Source organism: Poromitra crassiceps (assembly GCF_964638095.1).
Source record: "Poromitra crassiceps genome assembly, chromosome: 1".
In the NCBI taxonomy this organism is placed as follows: Eukaryota; Metazoa; Chordata; class Actinopteri; order Beryciformes; family Melamphaidae; genus Poromitra; species Poromitra crassiceps.
Genome location: NC_139623.1, coordinates 109037377 through 109064250, shown reverse-complemented (window position 1 = coordinate 109064250; position 26874 = coordinate 109037377). Strand labels below are relative to the sequence as shown.

The window sequence follows — 26874 nt, the reverse complement described above, 5'->3', positions numbered from 1 at the left end:
CCCCCACCCCCCCAACACACACACTGCCGCCCCCTGCAGGTTTATGTGGCGTATCGCTTCGTCCACTGTTTGGCTGTTCGGTCATGTTCCGCTCTGTTAGTCGTGTACTGGGTGGCGATGCTTCCAACGAGGGGGTCAGCTGAACAGAAACAGAGGTACAGGTTTAGTTGATCTGCACACAGAATTGATAAAACTCTGACAAGAGCAATAAATCCTAAAATAGTTTCTAAACATTTCTCACCCCAAAAGAGACCAAAAATTAGGACACAACCTTAATATTAGGCCTAGATTTTCTTGGACAGTTTTGTTTTAGTCGTATCAACATTTGTCTCAATATTGTCTGACATTTCCAGAAACTGTTTTTGGTGATCGGCAAACGGCATTAAAGATCCTGTTAGGCAGAGGTGTTTTGGAAATGTTGATAATGATACAACTACCTCCACTTACCTGTCATCTTTTTAGAATGCCCTTCCGGATTGAAAGCACATTTTATTCTGTCACAGTGCCTGCAATGCATTTATCAAAATGGGAGAATTCCCCCCCTTAAAAGCTTCACATAGGGGGGATTCATAGACTTTGGGGGGAGAGGGGAATACTACTTGTGAGCTTATCTACATGTGTTACATTGTCCTCTTCTTACTTCAGATTGCATTTTTGTCACTCTCCACCCAATTTAAGGATTCTCTGAACTATGCTGTGGTTGGTTGTCTCTTTCTCCTTCTCCTCTGTGTCCTTAAGTCTTTGTTTTGGTGGTTCCCTCTTCTCTCTTTTCTCCATGCTGTAGTGTTTCCCTGTACTCTCCTCTGCTTCAAATCTTTCCACTTAACAAACTTAAAAACCTGGAGTCCCACCCAAATAGCCCATATGAGTTGGTTTGTTCTTAGCAATCCCAGAATGCATCTCTGAAAACACAACTCAGTCGAGTGGGTCCAACATGACAGGTGCAGCAGAGCAAAACAAACATGGAGGGGAGACAGTGAAATAGTAGCTATGCCTGGACAGATAAACAAGCTCCATGCCTCTTCGACAACATGGCAAATAGCATCCTCCTCTGTCGTCGATGCGGTCTCCTGTTATAAATGAATGCGATGAATCTTCCATGTTACTAGCTTGTTGCTGCACCCACAGTAGTTGGTCCAAAAGCCTGGCTTGTACGTTGTCATGTGATGGACAATTATATTATTCTCCACAAACAGATCCAATCTGGTGACTTGTAAATTACAAGATCAGATTTGAAAAAAAAATGAAGGATTCTAATTCAAGGCTATGCAGACTTCATGGTGTGACCGCTCCTGGTCTTACCTGGGTTGCAGTCTGTGAGCAGGGAGCAGATGGACAGCAGCACCTTGGAGATGGTCAGGGCAGGGCTCCAGTTGTCTTTCAGGATGTCCAGACAGATCACCCCCTGGCTGTTGATGTTGCAGTGGTAGATCCTTGTACGAAACGTTACCTGGACACACAGACACACCGCAGGTCAGAGTCACGGTACATCACAAACATTTCCCACTATTGTTAATATTCACAGTGATGCATCAGAAAACAGACAGATATTTCTCTCCATTGGTTTGTTTAGGACGAAATGACACATATTTTCAGTCCATTGTATAAAAAACTTGATTGAATTGAATCCTAAAAAGCCACACTAGTAATCATACATTTCAATGGAATGATTTTATTGTATTAAATCTAATTTAATTTAGAGGTTGATTCGTTTAAAAGGTAAACAATTGCAGTGTAATAATCTGTGTCAAGGTTGGTTTGGGGCTGTAATTCAGTGTGGCAGCAACGAGGAGGCTGAGCTCCATCAAGCCTTCAGACTGACAGAAAGCAGTTTGTGGCTCTGTGGGAGACGAAGCCCTCTGGTGGCTGAACAAAGGCACTTATGACTGCCAGGAAACAATGACAGGGAGATCACTTCCTTCAAGGCGTTTGCTCTCACAACATATTACACCAAACTAATTGCTCATTAATTTTGCAAATACTTGTAAATCAGTGTACTCAGACTACATTGAAACTGTGACGTTACTTAGAGACAAGTTTGCTGTACTGAGTGAATAGCTTATGCTGGAATAACACAATTCCTGCCAATTTCCATTCACTTACACAGAACCAAAAAGGGGGATAATTAGTTTCAGATATTAATAATGGAATAAACAATTACAATTTTCAGGTTTTCATTGTTTCTGCTGTTTTGAGGCAAGATGTTTTCATATGTCCCTTGGGTTTATTGATTTATTTATCTCACTGGAACAATTCATTTTGTCCCTCCTGTGCTGTTATCATTGTGCATTGTGATTGTGTTTTTAATTAGTTAATTTCTCGGTTTTATCCCAGCGAAAATAAACAAAAAATACTTTTAAAATTGGGATCGGTGTTTTCATCGCCTCCATAATAACCATATCTGTCACACGATGTAGCTTAATTGGGCCAAATAATCCTGTGGGGACAGAAAAATGAATTGCTACCCATCCAGTCATTTGTAGAGGCTGTAGAAAATGCTTTCAACTTCAAAAAAATATGGATGCATGGGGCACGAATAAAATAAAGCGTATAAAGAGGAAAAACAATAATTGATCATTTAATTCCTGAAAAGAGAAACACAAACATGAATAGCATCAAATCATTAGAAAAATCACCTCAGACTGATCATAATGATCTAAACTATGCTAATTTAATCTTTGTATCAGCATTTTGTGGCAAACTATAAATATTCGGCATGGAAACTAAGAAGTAATGTTGCACAGAGGACCGATGGAAAACTATTTTTAGATGAGTACTTTTGAGTTTTTCTAGGACCAGGAGCATTCTGTATCATCTAATATACCCGCCATGCATAAGATCCACACTTAGGAATGTCAATCTTCATAAAAACTTGACAGACATTTGATTTTGCTCGCATTTTGCCATGAAAAAACTGCTTTGATGCTTTTTTGTTTGTATGGCAGTGATATTGTGCTGCTAGCATGCCAGAGCAGGGTAAGCTGTAAACATGTCCTACAGGAAGCATTTTATGTTGTTTCTGTTCCCCTTCTTCAAAACAAGCATCAGCAGCTATTGGGTGAAAACAAAAATGACTAAAACACATTTAACTTGTATAAAGGTCACTTGGCACTTTGCTTTAACCGTTCAACATACAGAAGAATGACACTATGCAGAAACATGTGCCCAGCACTTCTCCGTAGTAGCAGAGCAATGGGACATTGCAAGGAAGGTGACGACAATCGGTACAGACACAAGTGCACGGAATATGATAGCAGCAGCAAAAATGCCGTGCATTGCGCATAGTATACAGAGGACGATTACAACGTCAATCCATGACAGTGGTTTTGAGAATGTATTGGCAAAATGCCGCAAACTGGTTGGACATTTCAAGCATAGACCAGCAAATGCAGCAGAACTGCAATGAGAACAAGCAGAGGGAAGACAAGATCCTGAGCCTCTAATCCAAGACGTTTCCACCAGATGGAACTCCAGTCTGAGCATGATCACTCGGCTGCTCAAAAACAAAGATGCCATCAGAGCTACACTTAATCTCCATCAGCAAAGGATCACTCCAGCCATGCTGCTGACCAATGCAGAGTTTGATTAGATCCAAAAGCTTGAGACACTACTTGAACCCTGCAAGTAAGCTACTATTTAAACAAACACACACACACACACACACACACACACACACACACAGTTACCTCCCGTCTACATTGCACTTCTAATGAATTGGAAATAAATCTAAAATTCAAGATCACAAAGTACAATTATTTAAAATTAAGCTCTTTGCTATGTATTTTACTTTTTCATTGCAGCCCTTATTTTTACGTGAAAGAGAAAAGAAAATGTATTTATTCAGGGTATATGCAGCAATCCTGAAGTTAAATTCAAGACTTTTTCAAGACCCTTCCAATAAATTTCAAGACCCCATCGCCACTTCGAGGTGTAACCGATTACATCAGCGACACACCTTCAACTAACACAATTACTATATATTTTGAGTTTGAGATTGCAAAACTAAACGGTCTTAGTTTGCCATAGCTTCTATGCACTGTATCAATACAACATAATTTAGACAGGCTGGGAAGGAATAAAGCTCAAGAGAATAAATTGCGTGACTAACCCAAAGGTTTCTAAAAAATATATATATATTTATAACCATAACATGCTCGCTCGCTCACTCACTCACTCACACATGCACACAACAGTGTTTCCCTGAGGATTTGGAGAGATCATGGTGGATAGACCGTGGACCCTCTTGAAATAAAATTTTGTACATTTTAAAGTAAGATGCATCAATCTGGTGCACTCTGAGAGCAAAACGAAGAGGTTGAATTGAAATGAATATATGTGGCAGTCAAACTCTATTGTGGCGTGAGAAACACTGATCAACTCTCACTGATACAATGGTACAATTCCTCAGAAAGAGACCTGTGGCGTGATAGTTTCAATGTTGATGCACACACACACAGCCTCTGTCCGTGTGCCTCAGTCAGTGATGATCACTCACAGCTACACTGATTGCTCGTGTAGCCGGGGGGAGGGGCCGCGTAAATGCACTCTGTCAAGCGACCGGGGCACTTTCTCTCAAGCTGATACTGTGGGGAACGGTGGGGAGGTGGAGAATGACTTGATAAATAAAACATGTGCGCTGTTGTGAGGACCAAAATAAATGAATCCACGTAAACTTTTATCAAAATCTTTGGACATATATGCCATTCACATCGAAAAATAACACATTTAAACACATTTAAAGGGTCTTGAATTTGAAATTTACTTGAGACTTTTTCTGAAAAAAGTATTGAAATTCAATACTTTTCAAGGGTCTTGATTTTCCCTAAATTGAATTCCCAACTTTCAAGACTTTTCAAGACCCCGCGGATACCCTGTTATTATTAAAGCACGTAATACCAGTTAAACGTGGAAACTGAAAAAATATATATTTGAAAATATATTTTTTCTGAAAATAAACATTGTTGACATACTGAATTACTTTATTTGATTTAACAGTCAGTTGTTGACTACATGCAGATGTTGATAGAACTATTAGGCTACTATATGGCACTGAAATAGTCACAAAAGTTAGACGTTGCGATGTTCCGGACCCTTGCTTAAGAAAATTTTCTCTAACTGGACCTCTTCATGGTACAGGATCTGGGTATTAACTCATTGAATGCCATGGACGTCCTTCGACGTCCAATTAAATAGTGACGTAGAATGCCACGGACGTCCTTCGACGTCCAATGCGTTTTTTGACGGTGGGACGTCGATCAAAGCCTTCCGCAGCTCCTGTACAACTATAGTAGCTATTGGAGGTGTATAACCTATTTTACGGACTCATTAGGTGGCGACAGTGCTTGCTCGGTGCAGTCCAGATTAGAGACAGGTCCGAGAAACAGCCTAAAAGCCGTGGATCAAAGACAACCCGATGCATGCTCCCAGAGCCATTTGCTCTGTCGCGGGAGCTGACATTGGCTCCGAACAGGAGTCAATCCGCGCTCACAACTGAGCCCCTCTGTCCCTGTCTGTCTGTCTGTCTGTCTGTATAGTTTCTCCACCCGATTAGCAGACAGGAAAGCAGCCCCTGACGCCAAACCATTCAGCAATCCGGGTTGGCTCTTCCCTGCTGTGGCGCTGAGAGCCGACAGCAGCACACAAACGCAGCACTCCGAAAATATAATGGTTGCGTGAGGCTGTGTGCAGTGTGGGGAGGAGTTTACGGGGGGAGGGGGGGAGGGGGGTGGTGCACGCAGGGCATCACACAACAACTACGTCACTACATCAGAAAATATTATCTTCAGACTCAGTGAATGTGCTTGAAATGCTGCATTTCACAAAAGGCGGATTATCTCAGCTAATAATTTGAAAAGCCTGAAAACGCTGAAAACAACCTATCTTCTCCGGCTCATAACTAAAGAACGGAAAATGGTATCAATAAACTTTTTTTTGCTGATGATACAATAGAGCCAGCTCGTTCTTGTGCGTGTTCGGTGTTTACATAGTAATATCACACAATATTCTGTGGGCCTCGAGAAATCACTGAAAACGCTCTGAAAACTCTGGCACTGGGAGCATCCGTTCTCCAAAAGTGGCTGGCACTGAATGAGTTAAAAGTAAAAAAAAAATTCAAGACAATTCCAAAACTGCCTTTTGGAGGCACCAACATGGTGGCGAGTTTCCAGATACTTATAATCTGGGTACCTTGGGGGGTTTGAAGGGGTAGTCGGGTGTGAAGGCAATGTCCAGGAAGAAGACCCCTCCCTCGTACACGGAGCCCGGCGGTCCCAGGATGGTCGACCTCCACTCATAGATGTTGTCTCCTTTAGGGCCAGCACTGCAGGCACAAAAGTCATCCTCACTTACTTAACTGGAATAAATATTTAAACTGCAGGACTCGTTACTGGAACCTCTATATTGGAGCAGACTACAATTTATTAAATGAGATAAAAGGAGCGCAACAGCCCCCAAAATAATGTGTTCTGATGCTGTGCAGAATCAACTGCACTACTAATAATGCAAGATGTAAAAAGAGGAGATAAAAAACTGGTATGTCAACCCCACATTAAAACTCACAAATGGCTAACAAAGAGCAATATTAATAGGAAAATATATTGTTTCCACTTACAAACTTAATCCCCAACAGCGGTGCCGTACAATATACAGAACAGCTGGGAACAGATGATGACATCCCTATCCCTTGGCACAAAGTTTATAGTTTAATATACAAAACAACTGTTGACTCATCACTGCGCTCTATCCAACTTAAACTATTGTACAAAATGATTGCCACAAAGAAGATGCTTAATATTTGTGGCATAGAAAATTCAGCTCATTGTCGTTTTTCATGTAAGGAGACAGAGTCTATTGACCATCTCTTTTGGTACTGCACCCTGGTGGCTGTTTTTTGGTCACACATACAAAGATGGCAAAAAAAAAATCACAGCATATTGGTAGACCTCTCACTGCAAATTGTACTATTGGGTGACTTAAAAGTGCGGGATAACTTCATAAATAATATAATAATGCTTTTGGGGAAAAGTTTTATCATTAAGTGTAGACGTTTAGAAGATTTGTGTTTGGAAAGATTTAAAAATTATGTTAAACACTATAAAAAGTTGGAGGACTATACTGTATGTCTCAAGAGGGCCTACAACGGGTTGTTCAGGAGAGATGGGCTCATTTGGATGTGCGGGAGGGCTGGGTATGAGCAAGTTAGGTTGGTGCCTATTAGGGCTGTCACTTTTTCCCCAAAATAAAATTCGAACGAACTTTAATTGCCCGAAATTCGTTCGAATATATTCGAAGTTTTTTGGTTAATTAAAATTTTTTTTTTTTTTTTTTTTTTTCCAGTCCAGCAGCCTGTTGCACCAGCTGAACGTAAGTTCTGTCTTAAGTTAGGGTGTAAAGTCCACACTAACTGCTACGTTCAAACTAGTTAGTTTGACACTAAAGTTGTGTCTTTGTTTGGTTGCACCACGGAGACGTAAGGTACATCTTAACTAGTAGACCCTAAAGTCCATACTAACCAAAATAGTGTCGCAGACAATGACGTGTACAGTATCTGTGACCAATCAGTGAAAAGCACGGTGGAAACGGTGTTTATTTACGGTTGTTTAAGTGGAGTGAAAACAGGACATGTTGCCCACCGCAAATTAGTGCTTTCATATTTCATCAACACTAATCAAATGAGAACGTTATTGAGTAACGTTCGTTTAGGTTCATATTACTGTTAACGTTTATCTGTGAGCTCTTCATCAGTATTGTAGGCTATACCACCATCCTGCCTCACTAAATTGTTGCGGTTATTTTAATTTGTATGCAGTGCTGCAGCTTGTGGGAAACAAAAGCGTGAGTCATAAATATCAAAGGGTGTAATTTATCACGGAGAGCGCGTTGCGGACGCAAAACAACGATGCGCCACGGTGCCAAGTTGCAATCCGTGCCGACTGCTATTTTACGGAGGACTTTACACCTAGTAAGACGTAGGTGTAAATTTTAAGTTCTAACTTATGCCTACGTTGTAACTATTTCACTTGGTGCAACCCAAATATTTTTAGTAGTGCGTAAACTCGGACTTAGTGAGACTTTACGTTCAAACTAGCTTACGTTTCAACTTACGCACAGCTGGTGCAACCCACTGCAGGCCACCGGGCATCAGCCCGACGTGTTAGCTTGGACGCTCACAGTCACAACACTGCCTCACAAACTTGGCTGCATCCAACTCGAGACAACTTTTCAGACCCTGGAGACAATCTTTCTCAGAAGAGACTAACGCGACAAATCTGGAGACTTTTTCTGACATGGGATTAACATTACCAGCAAGCAGCAGTGGTTAATTTTGGTTCATTAAAAAAAAAAAAAAAAAAAAAAATAATAATAATAATAATAATAAAAAAAAAAAAAAAAATTCGAACATTCAAATTACATTTCGAAAACGAACCCCTCCCCCCACATTCGAAGTTGCATTCGAATTTCGAATGAAAAGTGACAGCCCTAGTGCCTATTACTATTGTCTTATGTATATGGTTTGGATCTGTGTTGATATGTATTTTTCCCCCTTCTATATTGCATAGTACTATGGGTATATGTACCGTTTAGTGACTATAAGTGCTTTATCTAACTGTTAGGTCAAATGTACTTCAGAACATGTTTTTTTTGTTGTTGTAAAAATCAAAATGTAATATAATAATGTAATGTAAAAACAAAGTATGTCCTCCAAAAGTGTGTGTGGGGGGGGGGGGGGGGTGGATGGGTTAAAAAATAAAATAATAATGCAGTGCACAAATTGAAATTGATGATATATGCCAAGTCGTGGAAAGTGAAAATGTAGACAGCGAGGGGAGGCTGGCCAGCGATGATGGTGAAAAGACAAGACAGGTAAAATCAAGCATTTTAAAACGAAATCAAAATGAATAAAAATATACATTGCAGCTATCGACATAGAGCTGTAGATTTTTATTGCAAGCAGTCTTCCCCCAATCTTTTCCGACTCTGAGCTGTCTCCGTGGCTAGAAAAGAACGTTGATAGTCTTCTTTGAAATTAATACTGCAAACTCACAGGGCCCAGTCCCAGCTAATGGAGCCCTATGCTAATGCTAGCTACCTAGGCTAGCCGTAGCGCTCAATCTTTTGGGAAACGATGCGAAATAAGCACTTTGCCCGTTTCCTCTGCTTCTCTCCTCTTCTTCGCCATGCACGAGCTAACTACACATTTAACCCTTGCCATTATCGTTTGATGAACAAACGAAGTAAAGTTGAGTAGTACCAAGATTCAAGATTCAAGATTCAAGATAAATTCTTGTGCTGTGGACTCCATTTACAACATAGTACAAATATAACAGGGCATATGAGATTGCGTGAATAATGTTGTTTTTTAGCCAGCGCCCCCAGTAGCCGCCCCCAGGGCCTTCTTCTTCTTCTTCTTCTTCTTCTTCTATTGTTTTATGGCGGTTGGTAATCAGCTTTTTGTGCATTACCGCCACCTACAGGAATTTGCCCCCAGGGCCTGCGGGCTGGGCGTGGACTGGAAAACCATGAGCCCAGTGCATTGTGGGAAGTGGAGGATTTCTGCCTCCCGCAACCTGATGCCTTGTTCCACACAGGTTTCCCTATGCACAACCCTAAGCCTCCACGCCCGTGCTGCACCTGGCCTATGATATCCCTGTGTCTAAGAGCTGACTGTGCTTGCTGTACTGCCTCCTTTGGGTTCCACTTCCTCCCTGTTTTAACTGTGGGCGCTACACTCCTAACCACTGGATCCTTTGACTGAGTCAGAGTCATTTCCAATCTAACCTTAGCACACTTGAACTCCTCTGTCAGGCTAGATCAGTGGTTCCCAACCTTTTTTGTGTTATGTACCCCTTGAGCTGTTTTACCATGCCAATAGTACCCCTCACTCATGCATGTCGATAATTCTCCTAAATTTGTTATATTAAACTTATATTAAACTTTTAGATGACCTCTCTAACACATCTCATTATTAAAATAATTTTAATGACTCATCTTTAATACAATTCTGACAGTTTTCAATTGGAAAAAGTAATCAGTTTTTATCATTTTGGAAATACATTGTAATCCCCAATCTTTCCAAGTACCCGCTGCAAGCTGCTGAAGTACCCCTAGGGGTACACATACCCCTGGTTGGGAATCACTGGGCTAGATAATGGCAATTCCAATATGCCATTCCCATATAAGGCTGCACTGCTTAGGCAGCGTGGGACTCCGAGCCATTTTCTAATGAATGAGTTAATCATCCTTTCTAGCTTTTCTACATTTGAAAGGGGAACCTCATACACTGTCAGTGGCCACATCAACCGAGGCAACAATCCAAACTGCAAACACCACAACTTTAACTTTCCTGGGAGCCCTGACCTGTCTATACTTGAAATACCTTGAATCATTTCCTGCCTCACCTCCTCAAACTGTCCCTTATCACTGAGACTTGCATCATACCATCTTCCCAAACTCTTGACTGGTTTCTCTAACACTGTAGGCACCACCTCATCATTTATAACAAACTTCTTACCTACTACCTTTAATGATTGAAATACTCCTGGACTTACTTGGCTTCACTTTCATTCTAGCCCACTGCAGATTACTATTCAACTTATCCAACAATCTGCTAGTACATGGAGCAGTTGACGTCATAGTCGGCATATCGACATGTATGCCCTAATTGGAGGGAGCCGCAGCCCTCCCTGCAGCCTTTCTCCACCCACTACCCATTTTGAAGCCCTAATAATGATCTCCATTGCCATGGTAAAAGCTAATGAGAAAATTGTACACCCTGCCATAATGCCTATCTCCAGCTGCTGCCAAGCTGTAGTGTACTCTGCTGTGGTAAAGCAGAGTTGAATATCTAAGAAGTAGGCTTTAACTAAGCTCTTTATACTACCTGGCACTCTAAAGAAATCAAAAGCCTCCCATAACAGACTATGCGGCACTGACCCGAAAGCATTAGCCAGGTCCAAGAATACTACATGCAGGTCTCTCTTCTCACGCCTAGCTGACTGGATTTGGTGCCAGATCATGCTGGTGTGCTCTAAGCACCCGGAGAAGCCGGGAATTCCAGCCTTTTGCACCGAAGTATCTATTAGCCTATTCTTTTCTAGGTAACTAGACAGCCTCTGTGCCACAACACTAAAGAAAACCTTCCCTTCAACATTAAGTAGACTGATAGGTCTAAACTGACTTATCTCTAGTCCCTTTCTTTAGGAATGAAGAATCCCCCTGCTCTGCGCCACACCTTAGGAATAACCTGCTTCTTTCAGACTACCTTCATCAGCTTCCATAGAAACTGCAACACATCTGGAGCACTCTTATGGCTCATTTCCACCACATTTTACAGCCCTGCACAGGTCGTCACCACTCGGCACTAATTGTTTCGACCCGATGGATGTTTTGCTTCCACTGCTGCTCGATCTACCCCCGCCCACAACTGGTCATCATAGCGACCGCATATCTGTCCTCCGCCCATAGCCAAAGTAGGCTATAACATATAACGTTAAAATTAAATCCATACACAGAACTTTTAAACTGTTTATGAAATACTGGTGCCTCTAAATGACCTACAGTGCACATGGGCAAATGTGACAAACGGCCAGGAGAATGGATATCACTTTGTTGTTAGTCAAACTCACATGCATGCGCTGCGCGAGGGACGGGGGTTGCGCTACAGAGTGAAGCCTCTACCCCGGCGGCCTCTCACCAGGCAAGACCGCGGCTTCACTTACCCCCGCCTGCGGCCTAGCGGAGCCGACGCTGCACACAACTACAAGGGCTTCCTGAGCAGCAGACTTTTTCTCTCTCAAAACAATTGAAAACCACCGCCATGTTAAAGCTGAGTAAGGAGATCGATTTTATTTCACCAGAGGCGAAGGCAGCAACACAAAAGACTGATGGAAATAACAATACAGAAGAGAAGGTAAGCCCCACTAAACTGGTATGCAGCATTGCATTGACAGTCAGTAGATGGAGTAAACACGATTCTGCCTGGCCAATCAGTTGTCTACAGTGTTTTCACGTCACCGTATGAACCCGGGTTCCCAGCACTAGAACCTCAACAGAGCAGGGACCAAAAGCAGCACGACTCAACCCGGGCTGTCCACGTTTTTGATCGGTGGAATGAGACAAAAAAGCGAGACGAGCTGGGCGGGGCCGCGTTGATACCAGCGGTGGAAATGGGCCATTATACAGCCAGTAGGGGACTCCGGGGCTGAAGAGGCCCTTGCACGTCTCACTACTTCTTGAACTTCTTTCCACCTTGGTGGGCTATCATCACACTGGCTCTCTATTTCACCAATAGGTGGAATATCAGCGGGGACTGTCATCTCTCTAAACCCCCTGCTCTCCCCAAAATTTCAATAAACCTTTATGGCATATTATTACAATACAACAATACTGGTGTTGACAGTAATAGACGGTGCCAAATCATTCAAAACAATAAGCATTTTGCTTTTAGGAGTATTGTGCCAGCGTGCAGCGCTGTTCCAAAACGCGTGTCGTTCCCTGGGAAACGCACATCCCATAATACAACTGTTCGCATCGCATCCCATAATAGTATGATGATACTTGGGATGCCATTGCAAACATAGATGTGAACAGGTTAGCTAAAACTTCAGCGTCGCCAGCGACGGCCCCCACCGTTGCGGTCGGGGTACGTTTCATGTGTGTGTGTGTGGAAAACAATAAAACAAAAAAATGGTAGGCAGATGTGCTTGGTTGGGGTGGCTTTTGGTGATTTGCGGTAAAAGTGGCTCTCCTATTGACTTTGTCCTGCCAGTGCGGCTCTCATCGAAGAAATAGTGAGGATCACTGCTCTAAACATTTCCCTATCTTTGTGAACCTCCTCCAAATACTCCTCAAGCTTCTGCTGAAGTACCATAAGGCTACCATTCTTCTCCTTACTAAACAATGACTTCACAAATCTAAATGGATCCTTATAGAATGCTATTCTAGCTCGCTCTTTCTTTTTCCTAATGCTTTTTTTCCTAATGCTCTCTGCTCTTCTTAAAACTGACAACCGTGTCTTCACATCTGACTGCAAGCAATCAATGCCTTCCTTCTCAACCTCTGTAGCTTTCCTCCACTGCCTCTTAAGCTGTCTTCTCTCCTGGATAAGTCTATCTATCTCTTGTTGGCGCCTAGATTTAACTACCTCACCCTCTAGTAGGGCTGCTCGATTAATCAAATTTTAATCTAGATTACGATTTGGGCTGTCCACGATTATGAAAACAAGATAATCGACATCAAACGATTTTGCGGCTCTTGTCTCTCTCGTTCTGTCTTGTGTTGTAAATCAGGCGCACCCCTTCCTTTGCTCGGCCCCTCCCCCAAAGCCCAAAGCACACCAGCTTGAGTTGTGACTGTCGTGTGAAGAGCCACAGGCACGTTTCTCCTCCCCGCTTATTTCACAGAAAGAGAGCCGCTGGTCGAGAAGAGAGGTGAAACAACGTATGTGGGGTGGAAACACTATGGTTTCGCCGAGTTTAAAGGTCCTTACACTGCGCATATCTTTCACTGTTTGTTCCAAGTCTGTGCCTGTGATTGACAGGTGGGTCAAAACTTGCATCGCAATTCCGTGCTGTATATTCGCATCGCTCTTGATGTGTAACTGATGTGTAACTTACACATCAAGAGCGGTGCGAATATACAGCACGGAATTGTGATGCGAGTTTTGACCCACCTGTCAAGATATGCGCGGTCGTGGCAGCACCCCGCAACACAACCTCTCCCTCTGTTTAATCACTTGAAATCCACTCACAAAGTGGTCTATGACCAAGAAATAACGCTAAATGAACAAAGACAAAGCCCCATCTAGTTACTCCTGCCACAACACAGTCATCGATTCAGGACACTCTTTACAATGCAACCGCATATTCAACAGCTAACGATCTCACAGATAAACATTAACAATAGCCTATTATGAACCTAAACAAGTCGCTTTGGATAAAACCATCTGCCAAATGAGTAATTTAATGTAATGTAAACGAACGTTACTCAATAGCGTTCTCATTTGGTTAGATTTGAGGTTTAAGGACTACTAGTTCAGATGTTTACCAACATATTGAATGTAGATTAATAGTTGCAGTTGGTTGTGGCAGTTCACTGCAACATAGTAGGCCTACATATACTGTATATTTATTTTAGTTTTTATTTTATTTCTAAATCTTTGCACTTTTATTTATTTTCACTTATTTATTTATTTATTTTCAATTATATCTAAAATCCAAAGACATCCAATGTTAAAAAGAAAAGCCAGTGTCAATGTTCAATAAATGCATGATGTTCTCAATGTCAATGAGTAATCGTGTTAAATAATCGTGATCTCAATATCAATCAAAAATAATCGTGATTATGATTTTTGCCATAATCGAGCAGCCCTAGTATGTACCGTAAATTCCGGACTATAAGGCGCACCGGTCTATAAGCCGCACCTTCAAAGTTGACTATTTTTTTCTTATATAAGCCGCACCGGTCTATAAGCCGCGGGTGTTTTGATGTTTAATTACCATATGTAAGGCTTCGTGCACAGAGGGGATTGTCGGGAAAGAGATGGCTGTTTGGGGAAGCTCCCATTTATTAACATTTCAACAAAACAAAAGTCAGGTCACTAATCCCCAGACTCTCGTGACCTGTGGTTCTCAACGTGATGGACGATTCACCTTTCTTGTTAACAGTCCTAGTGAGAGGCAGGTCGAACGTCAAAGGCACTTCATCCATATTTATGATCTGCTCCGGTCCGATGGAATATTCCTTGATCTTTCTTTGTGTGAATTCGCCGAAGTTTGTAATTTTCTCCTGGTAGTCGGGAGGGAGTTGCTGACACAGTCGTCCGCGCCCTGACGGACAGTCCCTTTCGTCTCGGGTTTGTGCATGATCCTTTGCTGCTGCTGCTGTTGTTGTTCCTGTCTCGCTACTGTCTCAGACATGGCTTTCAGGCTCAATCGCCGCCATCGTCGTAACACAGCCAGTTCTCCATCTTTTGAAGCATGATGTTAGATTACAACGAGCTAGTTGTGTGGCTTAGCCTTCCAAAATGTTGCTGTTAGTTTTTTAGAATGTAATACATAGAATTGGGAATGTTACATTCAATTTCATTCAGACTGTCTTTCAGGCTCAATCGCTGCCTTTTTCCCCCCGGAGCGAGGGAGGAGGGAGGGTGTTTTACCGTAGTGGCTGAGAGAGAGTAGTGGCACAGTGCTCCAATCAGGTCGCGAGGCACATTTTTTGCAACATCATCCAATCAGGGTCTCGCTCTCATAATGTCTGTCTTGCTCTCGTTCTGCCTCATACCAACATCCATAGATTTTGGAGGTTCCCGAGTGGCCGTTTGCTGGAAAAATCCATAGATAAGCCGCACCGTTATATAAGCCGCAGGGGGCAAAAAAGGCCAAAAAACGGGAAAAAAGCCGCGGCTTATAGTCCGGAATTTACGGTACTTACCGTAACCTAACTAACTTAACCTAACTAACTATCCGGTGTGCACAACATTGTCAGCCTAAACTCCGGCTGACACCCCAAAAACCTACAATCCGCTACAGAAAAATTTATATTGTTTGTTAATTAACTGGCCCCTCGCCTTCTATCATTTCACGAAAGTGGCAAAGCAAGTTGAGTATCCCTGACCTATAGGGAGAAATTTAGTTTGTCACTGTAAACCCACAGCACAGTAATGATGACATGTTCTTCATAGATCTAGCCTTTTAATTTTGCTCTTAAGCTTTCTCAAAGTACACCAAATTCATGCATTTTACTTTAAAATGTTTAAAAAAATCTTGCGGGGGGGCATGCCCCCGCACCCCCCTAGGGGGTCTGCAGTCCCCCACCACAAATACTCAAAATCCTGTGGGAAACACTGAAAAATAAAAATTGGGGTAAAATAACATAGAAATTAACACTTTTTTTTCCGAATGAAAGGTTCTATGGTCTCTTGTGATTCTGAATATGATTCATCTGAATCGCTTGGTTTGTCCAAGGAAATTCTTATGGTAAGGACTTATGGAAATGTCTATGGAGAAATGAATGGAGAATTCACTTCCTCAGGTCCTATGGGCCATCTCTGGAAGGCGGGACTTAGGTTTGACATTGTCATAACATGACAGCTTTGCTCCACCTTGGGGCACTCACAAATGAAAACAGGGCAGAATGACGACTTTAGCACATTGAGACAATTCCAGGCCAATTTCCTTTTAAACGTTGATTGGGGAAACGGTGCATGGTTCATCAGGTGCCTCCATACAGAGCTAATCCCTGATGATGTGTCTATGCATCATGATCTGTATTGATTTTCCTCCCGCAGTCCAGTCGTTATCCCGTTGACATGCTGAACATGCGGTCTTAAAGCCCCCGGGGGTCATGAGTACAAGACATAATAGTATTGATTGAAAAGTCCTGGCGATGGGTGAGACTGTGCCACACTGTGCTTTTTGAACTGCGCTGACATGGACTTCTGCCAGAGTTTCAGCACAACCTGCCCACATATTACCTGTCAGAATAATCCATCAGGAGAGCGCAGTTTGGCCCAATTAACTGGGTATTAATAAAGACACGTTTGGAAGGGTAACCGATGAAAACTTGCATCGCATGAAACGCTTTGACGTCCAAGTGGCTCGATTCAAAAAGGGTACTTGTAAACTGACTGCTGTTCGACCTCCAGTCTCTCCACTTGTTGTCTTTGATCATCCCCTTTTATGAGTCGCCATCTAGGGACGAGCCGGTCCGACGTCTGGTTTGGGAATTTGGGGTGTCGCCGTACATGTATTCGTCCCGTGAATTCACGGTATGGGCTTCACTGTTCGGTGCGTGAAGCGACACGACGAATACGTCAAATCCAGAAGGTGGTGGTGGTTTGAACGCCATAAAGGAGAATACACACCAAAACAACACAAGGGCCATAGAAATCGTCGTTCACTGAATGGAACGTTTTGTGGAGAGGAAACATTACCGGGGGTCGCTCCAGCGTGTTTACAAGCCGTAGCTTCCATGCTACTAAACGACAACAATATTCAAGCGTCCAGCTGCTCCCCCTTTACTGTCGTCAAAAAAGCGAGTGCAGAGCAGTATCCTAATGACTTTTATGACTCAGGCAATAAGCCGTTTTGCTAATTCTGTCAACATCAAGCCAATGAGGTAAGCTTGCTAATGTAACGTTACGTAGCCGCGATGCGCAACTATAAAGGACTTTCCTTAAGTTTTTTATAGTTGTGCGTCGCGGCTACACGTTATAGAACACTGACAAAGCTGTTAACTTGTAAACAAGCAACTTACATCACGTGAGATGACAAGCAAGATGCAGTGAGGAAGAGGGGATGAGTCCTTGTCATGTTCCAATAATCTATTACGATGACCGAACGTATTCATTATGGTAAACAAAACTCGCATCCACCAACGTTTACGTACACACACACACATACATATACATATATATATATACTGTATATATATATACTGTATATATATATATATATACACATACATATACATATATATATATATATATATATATATATATATATATACTGATATCAGATTTTTTTTACTCCCAAATATCTGTATCTGCCCCTAAACTCCAGCAACGGTCGGGCTCTACATTGAACACCTCATTGTAAGCTGCGGAAATACAAGACAATTCACTTCATTTCAGTAGCTCCTTACAGTTTTCTTCAGTATTTCTGTTAATTTTGTTTACTGCCCTTTGCAAGAAGATCATTCTTGTGGGTCTGGGTAAGGTTGTTACTCAATATAATAGAAAATATGTTTCTGTTCGTAAGCTGTTCTTTTACAACAATGGAAAAGTAATCTAGTGAAAAAATATATTATTTTATTTCAGATGGCAGCAAATACCAAAATGTGTGTTCTTTTTTTGTCCTGCCTGTGGCTTGATGTATTTAGTTATTTCGTTTTTATTTTTTTAATCTAGTGATCCCTGATGGGAGAAATTCCTCTCCCCCCTTCCACAGGGAGGTCAGAGGTCAGGCTCAGCTGCAGAACAGCAGCTGTGTAACAGGTAGGGCTTCAGTGTCTTGCGCCCAAGGACACTTCAGCAGGGCAGGTGTTTACTGTGACGGGACGGAACCGCTGATGGATGGTCTGAATAAATCCCACACTATCATAAACCCCAGCCCCAGCTAGCATAGTCATGCATTCCCCAAATGTGTTTCTCCAGCTACTTAAATTCAAATAAAACACATCAATTCTCAAACATTAGCACAACACGATTTCGCATTTTAGAAAGACATATAGTCAAATTATGCTGCCGCTTCAATGTCCCATTTTCTCAAGCAGTAATGATAGTCATCTCGTTATCGTGTTGCACCAGTGCTGAGCGAAAACGTAAACACTTGACTGCAGTCTTTTCCATAAACTTCACATCACATCAATACAGTGCTGGATGTGAACCTACGGACCTCGATCGAGAGTGAAACCCACCTGCAGTTTGGCGGAGGGTCCAGTGTGATATCGGCCAACTCTTTCTGAATCCTGCACACACAAAAAGGTTCAAATCAGTCATTGGCAAAGCACGTCATTGCCCAAAAAGCTGGGCGTGACAAAAAAAGCCACAAGATGCCCCTTCATGCAGATCGAAGAGTCGTTAATTAAAGGACAGCGCATTGACCAGTTCATTTGTGACGAGGTCATTTAGTTTTCTGGTAAACACTTCCCCTCAGCCTGCGTCATCTACATCAAGTGATTTCCTACATTTTCCAAAATGCCTTTGGACAACCTCCAGAAAACGGGCCTGAACTTGTTGCATCTAACTGCTGGTTATAGCTGGAGAGAGCAAGATGGAAATAGTGATACAGTAGTAAAAGCAAGAGTGAGAGTTTTTTCTGTCAAAAAGCGAAAGTCACACCTTTTACTCAACTCTACACGTCTTGATGGATGGAGAAATAGGTTCTCTCTGCCTCTTACACGATGGATTTCTCCCTGTGTGATTGTTAACATCGGTGCAAAATCCTCTTTGATTCTGAGGGACACACCACATTTACCACAGGCGTTTTCATTTAGATCATGGTGACATGCCATTGTCCACATTTGTCCAGCTATCATGGGAATAAGAAAAAGTACACCAAAGACAAAAATAGACCCAGGGCGAAATTCCTCAGAACAAGGTGATTGATAGTGAGTTGTTACACCCTAAGGTGCCTCAGGGAAAGGCCATGAGGCACTTCAGGGTGTAACAGCTGACTCATCACTATATAATCCTATGCCTCTCATAACGATGCTGTTGTAATCCTGTGCCTCTCATAACGATGCTGTTTTAATCCTATACCTCTCATAACGATGCTGTTTTAATCCTATACCTCTCATAACGATGCCGTTTTAATCCTGTGCCTCTCATAACGATGCTGTTTTAATCCTGTGCCTCTCATAACGATGCTGTTTTAATCCTATACCTCTCATAACGATGCTGTTTTAATCCTATACCTCTCATAACGATGCTGTTTTAATCCTATACCTCTCATAACGATGCCGTTTTAATCCTGTGCCTCTCATAACGATGCTGTTTTAATCCTATACCTCTCATAACGATGCCGTTTTAATCCTGTGCCTCTCATAACGATGCTGTTTTAATCCTATACCTCTCATAACGGTGCCGTTTTAATCCTGTGCCTCTCATAACGGTGCTGTTTTAATCCTATACCTCTCATAACGATGCTGTTTTAATCCTATACCTCTCATAACGGTGCTGTTTTAATCCTGTGCCTCTCATAACGGTGCTGTTTTAATCCTATACCTCTCATAACGATGCCGTTTTAATCCTATACCTCTCATAACGATGCTGTTTTAATCCTATACCTCTCATAACGATGCCGTTTTAATCCTGTGCCTCTCATAACGATGCTGTTTTAATCCTATACCTCTCATAACGATGCCGTTTTAATCCTGTGCCTCTCATAACGATGCTGTTTTAATCCTATGCCTCTCATAACGATGCTGTTTTAATCCTATGCCTCTCATAACGATGCTGTTTTAATCCTGTGTCTCTCATAACGATGCCGTTTTAATCCTATACCTCTCATAAAGATGCCATTTTAATCCTGTGCCTCTCATAACGATGCCGTTTTAATCCTATACCTCTCATAAAGATGCCATTTTAATCCTGTGCCTCTCATAACGGTGCTGTTTTAATCCTATACCTCTCATAACGATGCTGTTTTAATCCTATACCTCTCATAACGATGCTGTTTTAATCCTATACCTCTCATAACGATGCCGTTTTAATCCTATACCTCTCATAACGGTGCCGTTTTAATCCTGTGCCTCTCATAACGGTGCTGTTTTAATCCTATACCTCTCATAACGATGCTGTTTTAATCCTATACCTCTCATAACGGTGCTGTTTTAATCCTGTGCCTCTCATAACGGTGCTGTTTTAATCCTATACCTCTCATAACGATGCTGTTTTAATCCTATACCTCTCATAACGATGCTGTTTTAATCCTGTGCCTCTCATAACGATGCTGTTTTAATCCTGTGCCTCTCATAACGATGCTGTTTTAATCCTGTGCCTCTCATAACGATGCTGTTTTAATCCTGCACCTCTCATAACGATGCTGTTTTAATTATATTCCTCTCATAACGATGCTGTTTTAATCCTGTGCCTCTCATAACGATGCTGTTTTAATCCTGTGCCTCTCATAACGATGCTGTTTTAATTATATGCCTCTCATAACAATGCCGTTTTAATGCTACGCCTCTCATAACGATGCTGTTTTAATCCTATGCCTCTAATAATGCTGTTTTGTGTTTTCTGCTACCTTTTGGCGCTGGTGGAAAGCAGCTTGGAGGTCTTGCTCATGCTGGCTTTGCTCTCGCGTTTCTTGCAAGGTGTGTCCCTTTGTCTGTTTTGGCTGGAGGAAGAGGGCGATGAGGAAGAGCTGGTGCTGGCACGGGAATCCTCATCCGACATACCGCTTTGGATTGGACAAGAGCAGGAACCTAGGGGAACGCAGGAAAGTGAGACACAGCTGTGGAGCCAAAGCAGTTTCATAGTGAGCCCTAATGCAGAGTTCACACTATGCGCTCCGAGCCCTCGGCCAGCTGTTCTGGGGGCTCGGCAACAACCCCCCGCCCCCATGATCAGACGCAAATCACGTTGGCTCTTTGCTCACAAATCGGCGCTCACTGTTAACACATTAAGTGCCAGAGACGGACTAATTCGTCTTACATAATCCAGCGCTTAAGTGCCAAGGACGGACTAACTCGTCTTACATAAAGATTTTTTTTTTTTGACAGTGGGACATCAATCAACCCCTTTTACATCTTCGAGATAAGTATTTGCAGCAAGAGCATGTGTGTAATCTATTTTACCGACCACTAAGTGGCGACAGAGACCGAGAGAAGTCACAGCCACGGGACCCAAAAGCCACAAAAGCAGCCGCCTCGCCCGGACACACACACACAGAACGGACAGAGATCCCTTCCCCCCAGAGCCGCGCAGCAACGCGCGAACACACACACACACACACACACACACACACACACACACACACACACACACACACACACACACACACACACACACACACACACACCGCGGAAGCAAGCCATTCAAGGAAATGGCGACGCGATTTTACAGTAATCCATATCCATTTCAGACTCGTCTTGCCCGACAGGCAAGCAGGCAGGCAGGCACGCAGACAGACAGGCAGGCAGCACAACGCGCTTCTGACACGCCCGCTGAAGCCAGGAGGAAGGAGGAGAAGACACACGGAGGGAGGAGTTTGAATGAGAGGGGTGTTTCCTGTTGTTATGGAGGAAATTACTGTTCAAAACTATTGTTTAGAATGTCTGACGGTCTTACTGATGCCAAAAATGAATGGTTAAAGTGACTGTTTCACAAAAAGCCATTTATCTCTGAATAAATTTCCAGACGCTGAAACCATGCTGTACTCAACGGCTAATATCTACATAACTACTAACTCTGCAAACTAACTCTTTTAGACAGAGAAAGCACACATTCTATTAGTTATTTTTAGATGATTGATGTTCATGAATTCTTAACAGAAAATAATCCTCGGCTGTTCTAAAATGAGCCAGAATCGTCAAAAACACCCCTGGCACAACTTACCTACAGGAATGAAAACATGGCTGGCACCCAATGTGTTAAGTGTGAACTGTCCACAGACGCGAGCGGGGAGCTACGATATCTAGCCTGCTTGATATCTAGTCGTGTCGGGAGTGTGCTCAGGAGAGAAGAGCATAGTGAGGCAGACACAGCCGGGGTGATGTGTGCTGTCTGCAGCACGCTACAAACAGGCAAGTGGTCTGACTGAGAAGTCATTCTCTGAGATTGGTACAAACTGCTGTCCCACAACCAAAAAAACTAATTTAAAAAGCATTTAAGTAGCTATGCAAATCTTATGTTTACTAAAATCATTCTATTATCCATTCGAAACCCAAATTATATTTGAGATAGCCGTAAACTAAATAACTCCGACTTAATAAATCTAACATTGAACCAATTTTGGAGAATGACCCATTGCTGTGCGAGGGTGTGTTTTTAGAAATAATAAAGCCGTGTGCGAGAGACTGCGTTTGCGGACTTGTCGGGGATTCTCCTGGTGAAATATCTTGTAATGCGTGTTGTTCCCCTGTCGCAGCTCAGTCATATAGTGTGAAAACCAAAACGACTCAAACACTCCTGATTGTGAATTATGATTGTGATTGTAGTCTGTACGTGCGGCAGCGGAATTAGCTCAGGAGGTAGAGCTGTCGCATGGGAATCGGAAGGTTCCAGGTTCGAGGCTGTCTCCTCCCGGCAGTGTGTCAAAGTGTCCGTGAGCAAGACACTGAACTCCTAACTGCTCCCGACGAGCAGTTAGCGCCCTGCATGGCTGCAGACGCCGTCGATGAGTGAATGCGAGTGTGAATGGGTGAATGTGAGGTATTCATGTAAAGCACTTTGGGTAGTCCATAGACTATATAAAATGCGGTCTATAAATACAATCCATTTACCATTTACTATAACCCAGCCAAGGATTTAATTTGTTTTTGCACAGGCCACAACAGGAACAATATAGGTTCCAATGTTCCCCAGCCTCCTTCACTATTTATACAGTAATCAGACATTTGCATGTTTAAGGAAAGCAACTGCTGGTTACCTGCCAAAGAGGCCATTAGAATAGAGACAGGCCTACCAAGCATCAGACTTAGGCCATGTTTAGAGCAGACTTAGGCCATGTTTAGAGTAGACAACAACCATGTCCCCATAAAACGGCAAAGTAGCGTTGCGTTCTCACCTTTTATTTCACATTTATACACAGCGTTTGTGATAACAATTTGCGTGCAGACTGAAACCGCAAAAGACTCGTCAAGTGAGCCAGAATAACATTGAAACTTCTGGTTAAAACCTTCTCATAATAATGCTAATTAAATAAACGAATAGTCTTATTGATGCATGTTGCAAAGTTTTTTTGTGTGTGATCCGAAATATACAGAAGACATAGAACACAGACAACTAAAAGTCAATTTTAACACGTGAGTCGACGGCCTTGATTTTTATTTACCCAGTTATAAAATACATCGCTTTTATTTTGAAGGTAAAAATGCCTAGCTTCCCCTATTCTGTCTGCTTCCAACGGGCTTGATTTAGCTTTGTAGGATTAAAGTTTAAATGAATTCTCCACGCGATAGAGTGACACAGAAGTCACGAATGGTAATAAACTCCTCCAGATTGGATTACAGAATAAAAACCCAGTAAAGCAACATAAAAAAGACCTGTTTTCTTTGCAGCACAATTGGGACTTCACTTGAGGAAATGCATCGTGGTGAGTTGTCTTCAATGATTCAATGCCGGAGACAGTGATTAATAGGCTATGTGCGACGTTAGTAGCGGGCACTTAACGCAGATTATGTGTTTTTAGCAAATCGTTATCACGTTTGTTGAATGTCAATGCGACTCAAACACGATTACACGATTTCAGATTTCAGACGGACAAGCCCGTCTTTATTGTCACACGATTACAATCAACACATGCACGGACGGCCACAACACACACATGCTGACGGTGGCCGGTGAAATTTGTCCTCTGCATTTAACCCATCCTGGCTTTGTCCTTTCCTCCGGGGGGCAGGCCAGGAGCAGTGGTCGCTTTCTCGTACAGCGCCCGGGGACCGACTTCGGATGTTGTCGTCACTGGTCGGATGACGATGACGATCTGATCTTCTGCATGTTTTTAATGGGGGGGGGTTATATACGGAGGAACCCCCCTGGGGGAGCACATGCAAACTCCACACAGACACACAACTCATTGTGCCTGTGCCATAAGACTGTATAGTATTGGGCTAGTTCAATGCTCCTATTACCTACCACTGTCTTCCATGGCGAAGGGGGGCTGTGTCATCACCTGAATTGCGTTTCTCCACTTTACACGGCAACAGTAAGGGACTGCGTTATCAAGAATTCCACTCTGGGACCTGTTTTCACTTTTTTGCGTTTTCAGGCACCAATAACGCCGTTCCCGTGTAAAAGGACGGCACTAACGCTAAAAAAGTTTGCCGTTTTATACAGGTAGTGTTGCCATGTAAACAGGGCCTAAATTCAGCAGGATTGCTGTGTAAACAGGGCCTAAATTCAGCAGGATTTCACTGGTGTTAAACTGCCACCTTGGTCTTAAAATTACTTGGAAGTGTCATTCCACCCAGAAATAAGCTTGTCTCTGAGTTAAGTATTAGGTTGGTAGGCAGCTATTAGGAAACAGACCTTAAAGAGTGATTAACCACAGGAAAAACCCAATACCTGCGTAGGGCTGGACGATAATTCTCAATTATCATCTTTCAGTGGAATCATATCATGATATTTTAATATTGTGACACATTTCTGGTGTCTAAATTGACGATGACAAGCAAATTTTACTTAAAAGAAAAGAAGTCCCGCACACCGTCTCCAATTGCAAAAAGTTTATTAACAGAAAGAATAATGTTTCGGTCCAAAGACCTTCATCAGACACACCTAACATTACCACTCGGTTCAATTATATTAATTTCATTATTTAACACAAATTTGCATACATGAACCATAATGTGATATATTGATGGAGAAAAATCCTTATGATTATCATATTGATTTTCAACCATATTGCCCAGCGTAATCCGCAAGCCTTTTTATATACCGTAATTATCAAGGACCCCTAATTTAGACCACATTAGAGCCACAGACGCCCATTTGATGAGATTTGGTCTCTGACCCAAATCTGAGATTTGTCAGATATGATTTTGTCCAGAATTCCAAGAGAATTCATGGGATGCAAACTCATGCAGAGTGAAAAAGGTGACAGATACACAAAACCACTCAGAAGTCATTAACTCAAGTGCCCTATTTTGGATAAAAAGGTGACCGTCACCTAAAAGTGACTAGTTTGCATCCCTGTGACTGTATTGTAGGTAGACAGCGAACAGTGAAACTATGACTAAAATAGTCATTCTGCTACATTCTCTAGTTGTGTTAACTTCTCCTACATTAAATAGTGATTAACCAAATTGCTGAGGACCCCCTGCCCTGCAACCCCTGGCCTAAAGGACCCCTGCTGGTCCCCGGACCACACGTTGAGTAATAGTAGTTATTACGGTAGTGTGTGTGTGTGTGTGTGTGTGTGTGTGTGTGTGTGTGTGTGTGTGTGTGTGTGTGTGTGTGTGTGTGTGTGTGTGGAAGGGAAGGGGGGGGGCAAACAAAGCTAACATTAGCTAACTCCTCAGCTTGGTTTAGCTAGCACACATATCTGTAACGTTAGCAAACTAGTAGCGTTTCCGTGATGATGGACGCACTGCCATTATAGCCGACTAGCTAGCTCACTGAACTGGCATAACGTTAACCATTTTACACACGTGACAGCACCCCCGCAGATACCATTAATATCTAACGTTAATAATTGAACGGCTACATATTACCGAGGTGGTATTTTCACCCACAAGCTAGTGTTAACCTAGCTGATGCTAGCCCCAAACTCCAACTGGCAGTGCACACTCGGGCCTCGACTCAGCCTACTCCTTGGAGCGGAATGGGGAAATCTGCTTGCCAAGCATCCCTTTAAACTAAACCGACATCCACCTACATTTTCTGGCGTTGTTTGTGCAGATTTTACACAGACGACTATGCACTTTAAACTCGGGCGTTGTAACGTTGTATTTCAGGACTGAGAAAACAATGAACGCCACAGTGGCCAACGACTAGTCCGATCCAACACATAGCCAGAGCCTTTTTCCGAACAACCAACTAACCACGACCCGTCTAGTTTGTTTGCTTGCATTGCAGCATGTTTATAACGGCCTGTTCTCCCTCCACTTCACCTGAAAATACATAGGGGCATCGGACCGGACCGTGTTGTTTGAGTAATCGGTGAAATGTCCGAGGAAAGAGGCTATTTTGTGGCTAAAACTTACCCTCTCTATTGTGTCTGGACCTCCGCCACTGTCTAGGCTGGGGACTGCCTCTCTCTCTCGCCTGCTGCGGAACGGAAGTACCGCGGCTGCAGAGGAGGGCTAGGGTACGGGTACGGCATCGGTCCCCCGAAATCTGGACCGCCTGCTGCGTTTTATATTGACATTTTACACCAGTGGTTCTCAAACTTTTTCACATTAAAGACCCCTAAACTAATTTGATCATGGACCCGACCCCATCAGATTTTGTCCCCATGGTTCTCCATCTGTCCCCAGCAGGGTCCCCCTATCAAGATTTTTGCTTTGAGATGTTTTATCATTTGAAAAGTATGAATATTTAATTATGTCAGTGTATGTATGAAACCATGACCAACATAGTCATAGGCCTACACATCCTGTCATTGTGTAAAGCTACTTATGGATGGAATTACCGTATAGTGATGAAGAAGAAGAAACACTTTGCTGGGGACCCCCCTCAAGGACCACTGGGAGTCCCTGGTAGCCTGG

At 42.7% G+C, this 26874-nt stretch overlaps 1 protein-coding gene across 1 annotated transcript; it reads right to left on the bottom strand.

Moving 5' to 3' along the window:
- Positions 1–26457, bottom strand: LOC310781841 (ubiquitin-conjugating enzyme E2 E1). The gene is made up of 6 exons (XM_083642473.1): positions 26371–26457; positions 20748–20928; positions 18415–18465; positions 6187–6319; positions 1303–1450; positions 1–139 (listed from the first exon to the last, which is right to left on the bottom strand). The coding sequence occupies exons 2-6, from the start codon at positions 20897–20899 to the stop codon at positions 42–44; spliced, it is 582 nt and encodes a 193-aa protein (XP_083498599.1). The 5' UTR covers positions 20900–20928; positions 26371–26457; the 3' UTR covers positions 1–41.
- Positions 26458–26874: the final 417 nt, after the last annotated feature.

Bases quoted from the DNA above. Each gene is read 5' to 3' on its own strand.
- LOC310781841 (XM_083642473.1), bottom strand. From the start codon at position 20,899: ATGTCGGATGAGGATTCCCGTGCCAGCACCAGCTCTTCCTCATCGCCC. The intron at 6,320-18,414 runs GTGGGTTTCACT...TTGTGCCTGCAG, and splicing joins GACCCTCCGCCAAACTGCAG to TGCTGGCCCTAAAGGAGACA. The intron at 1,451-6,186 runs GTACCCAGATTA...CTGTGTGTCCAG, and splicing joins ACCCCTTCAAACCCCCCAAG to GTAACGTTTCGTACAAGGAT.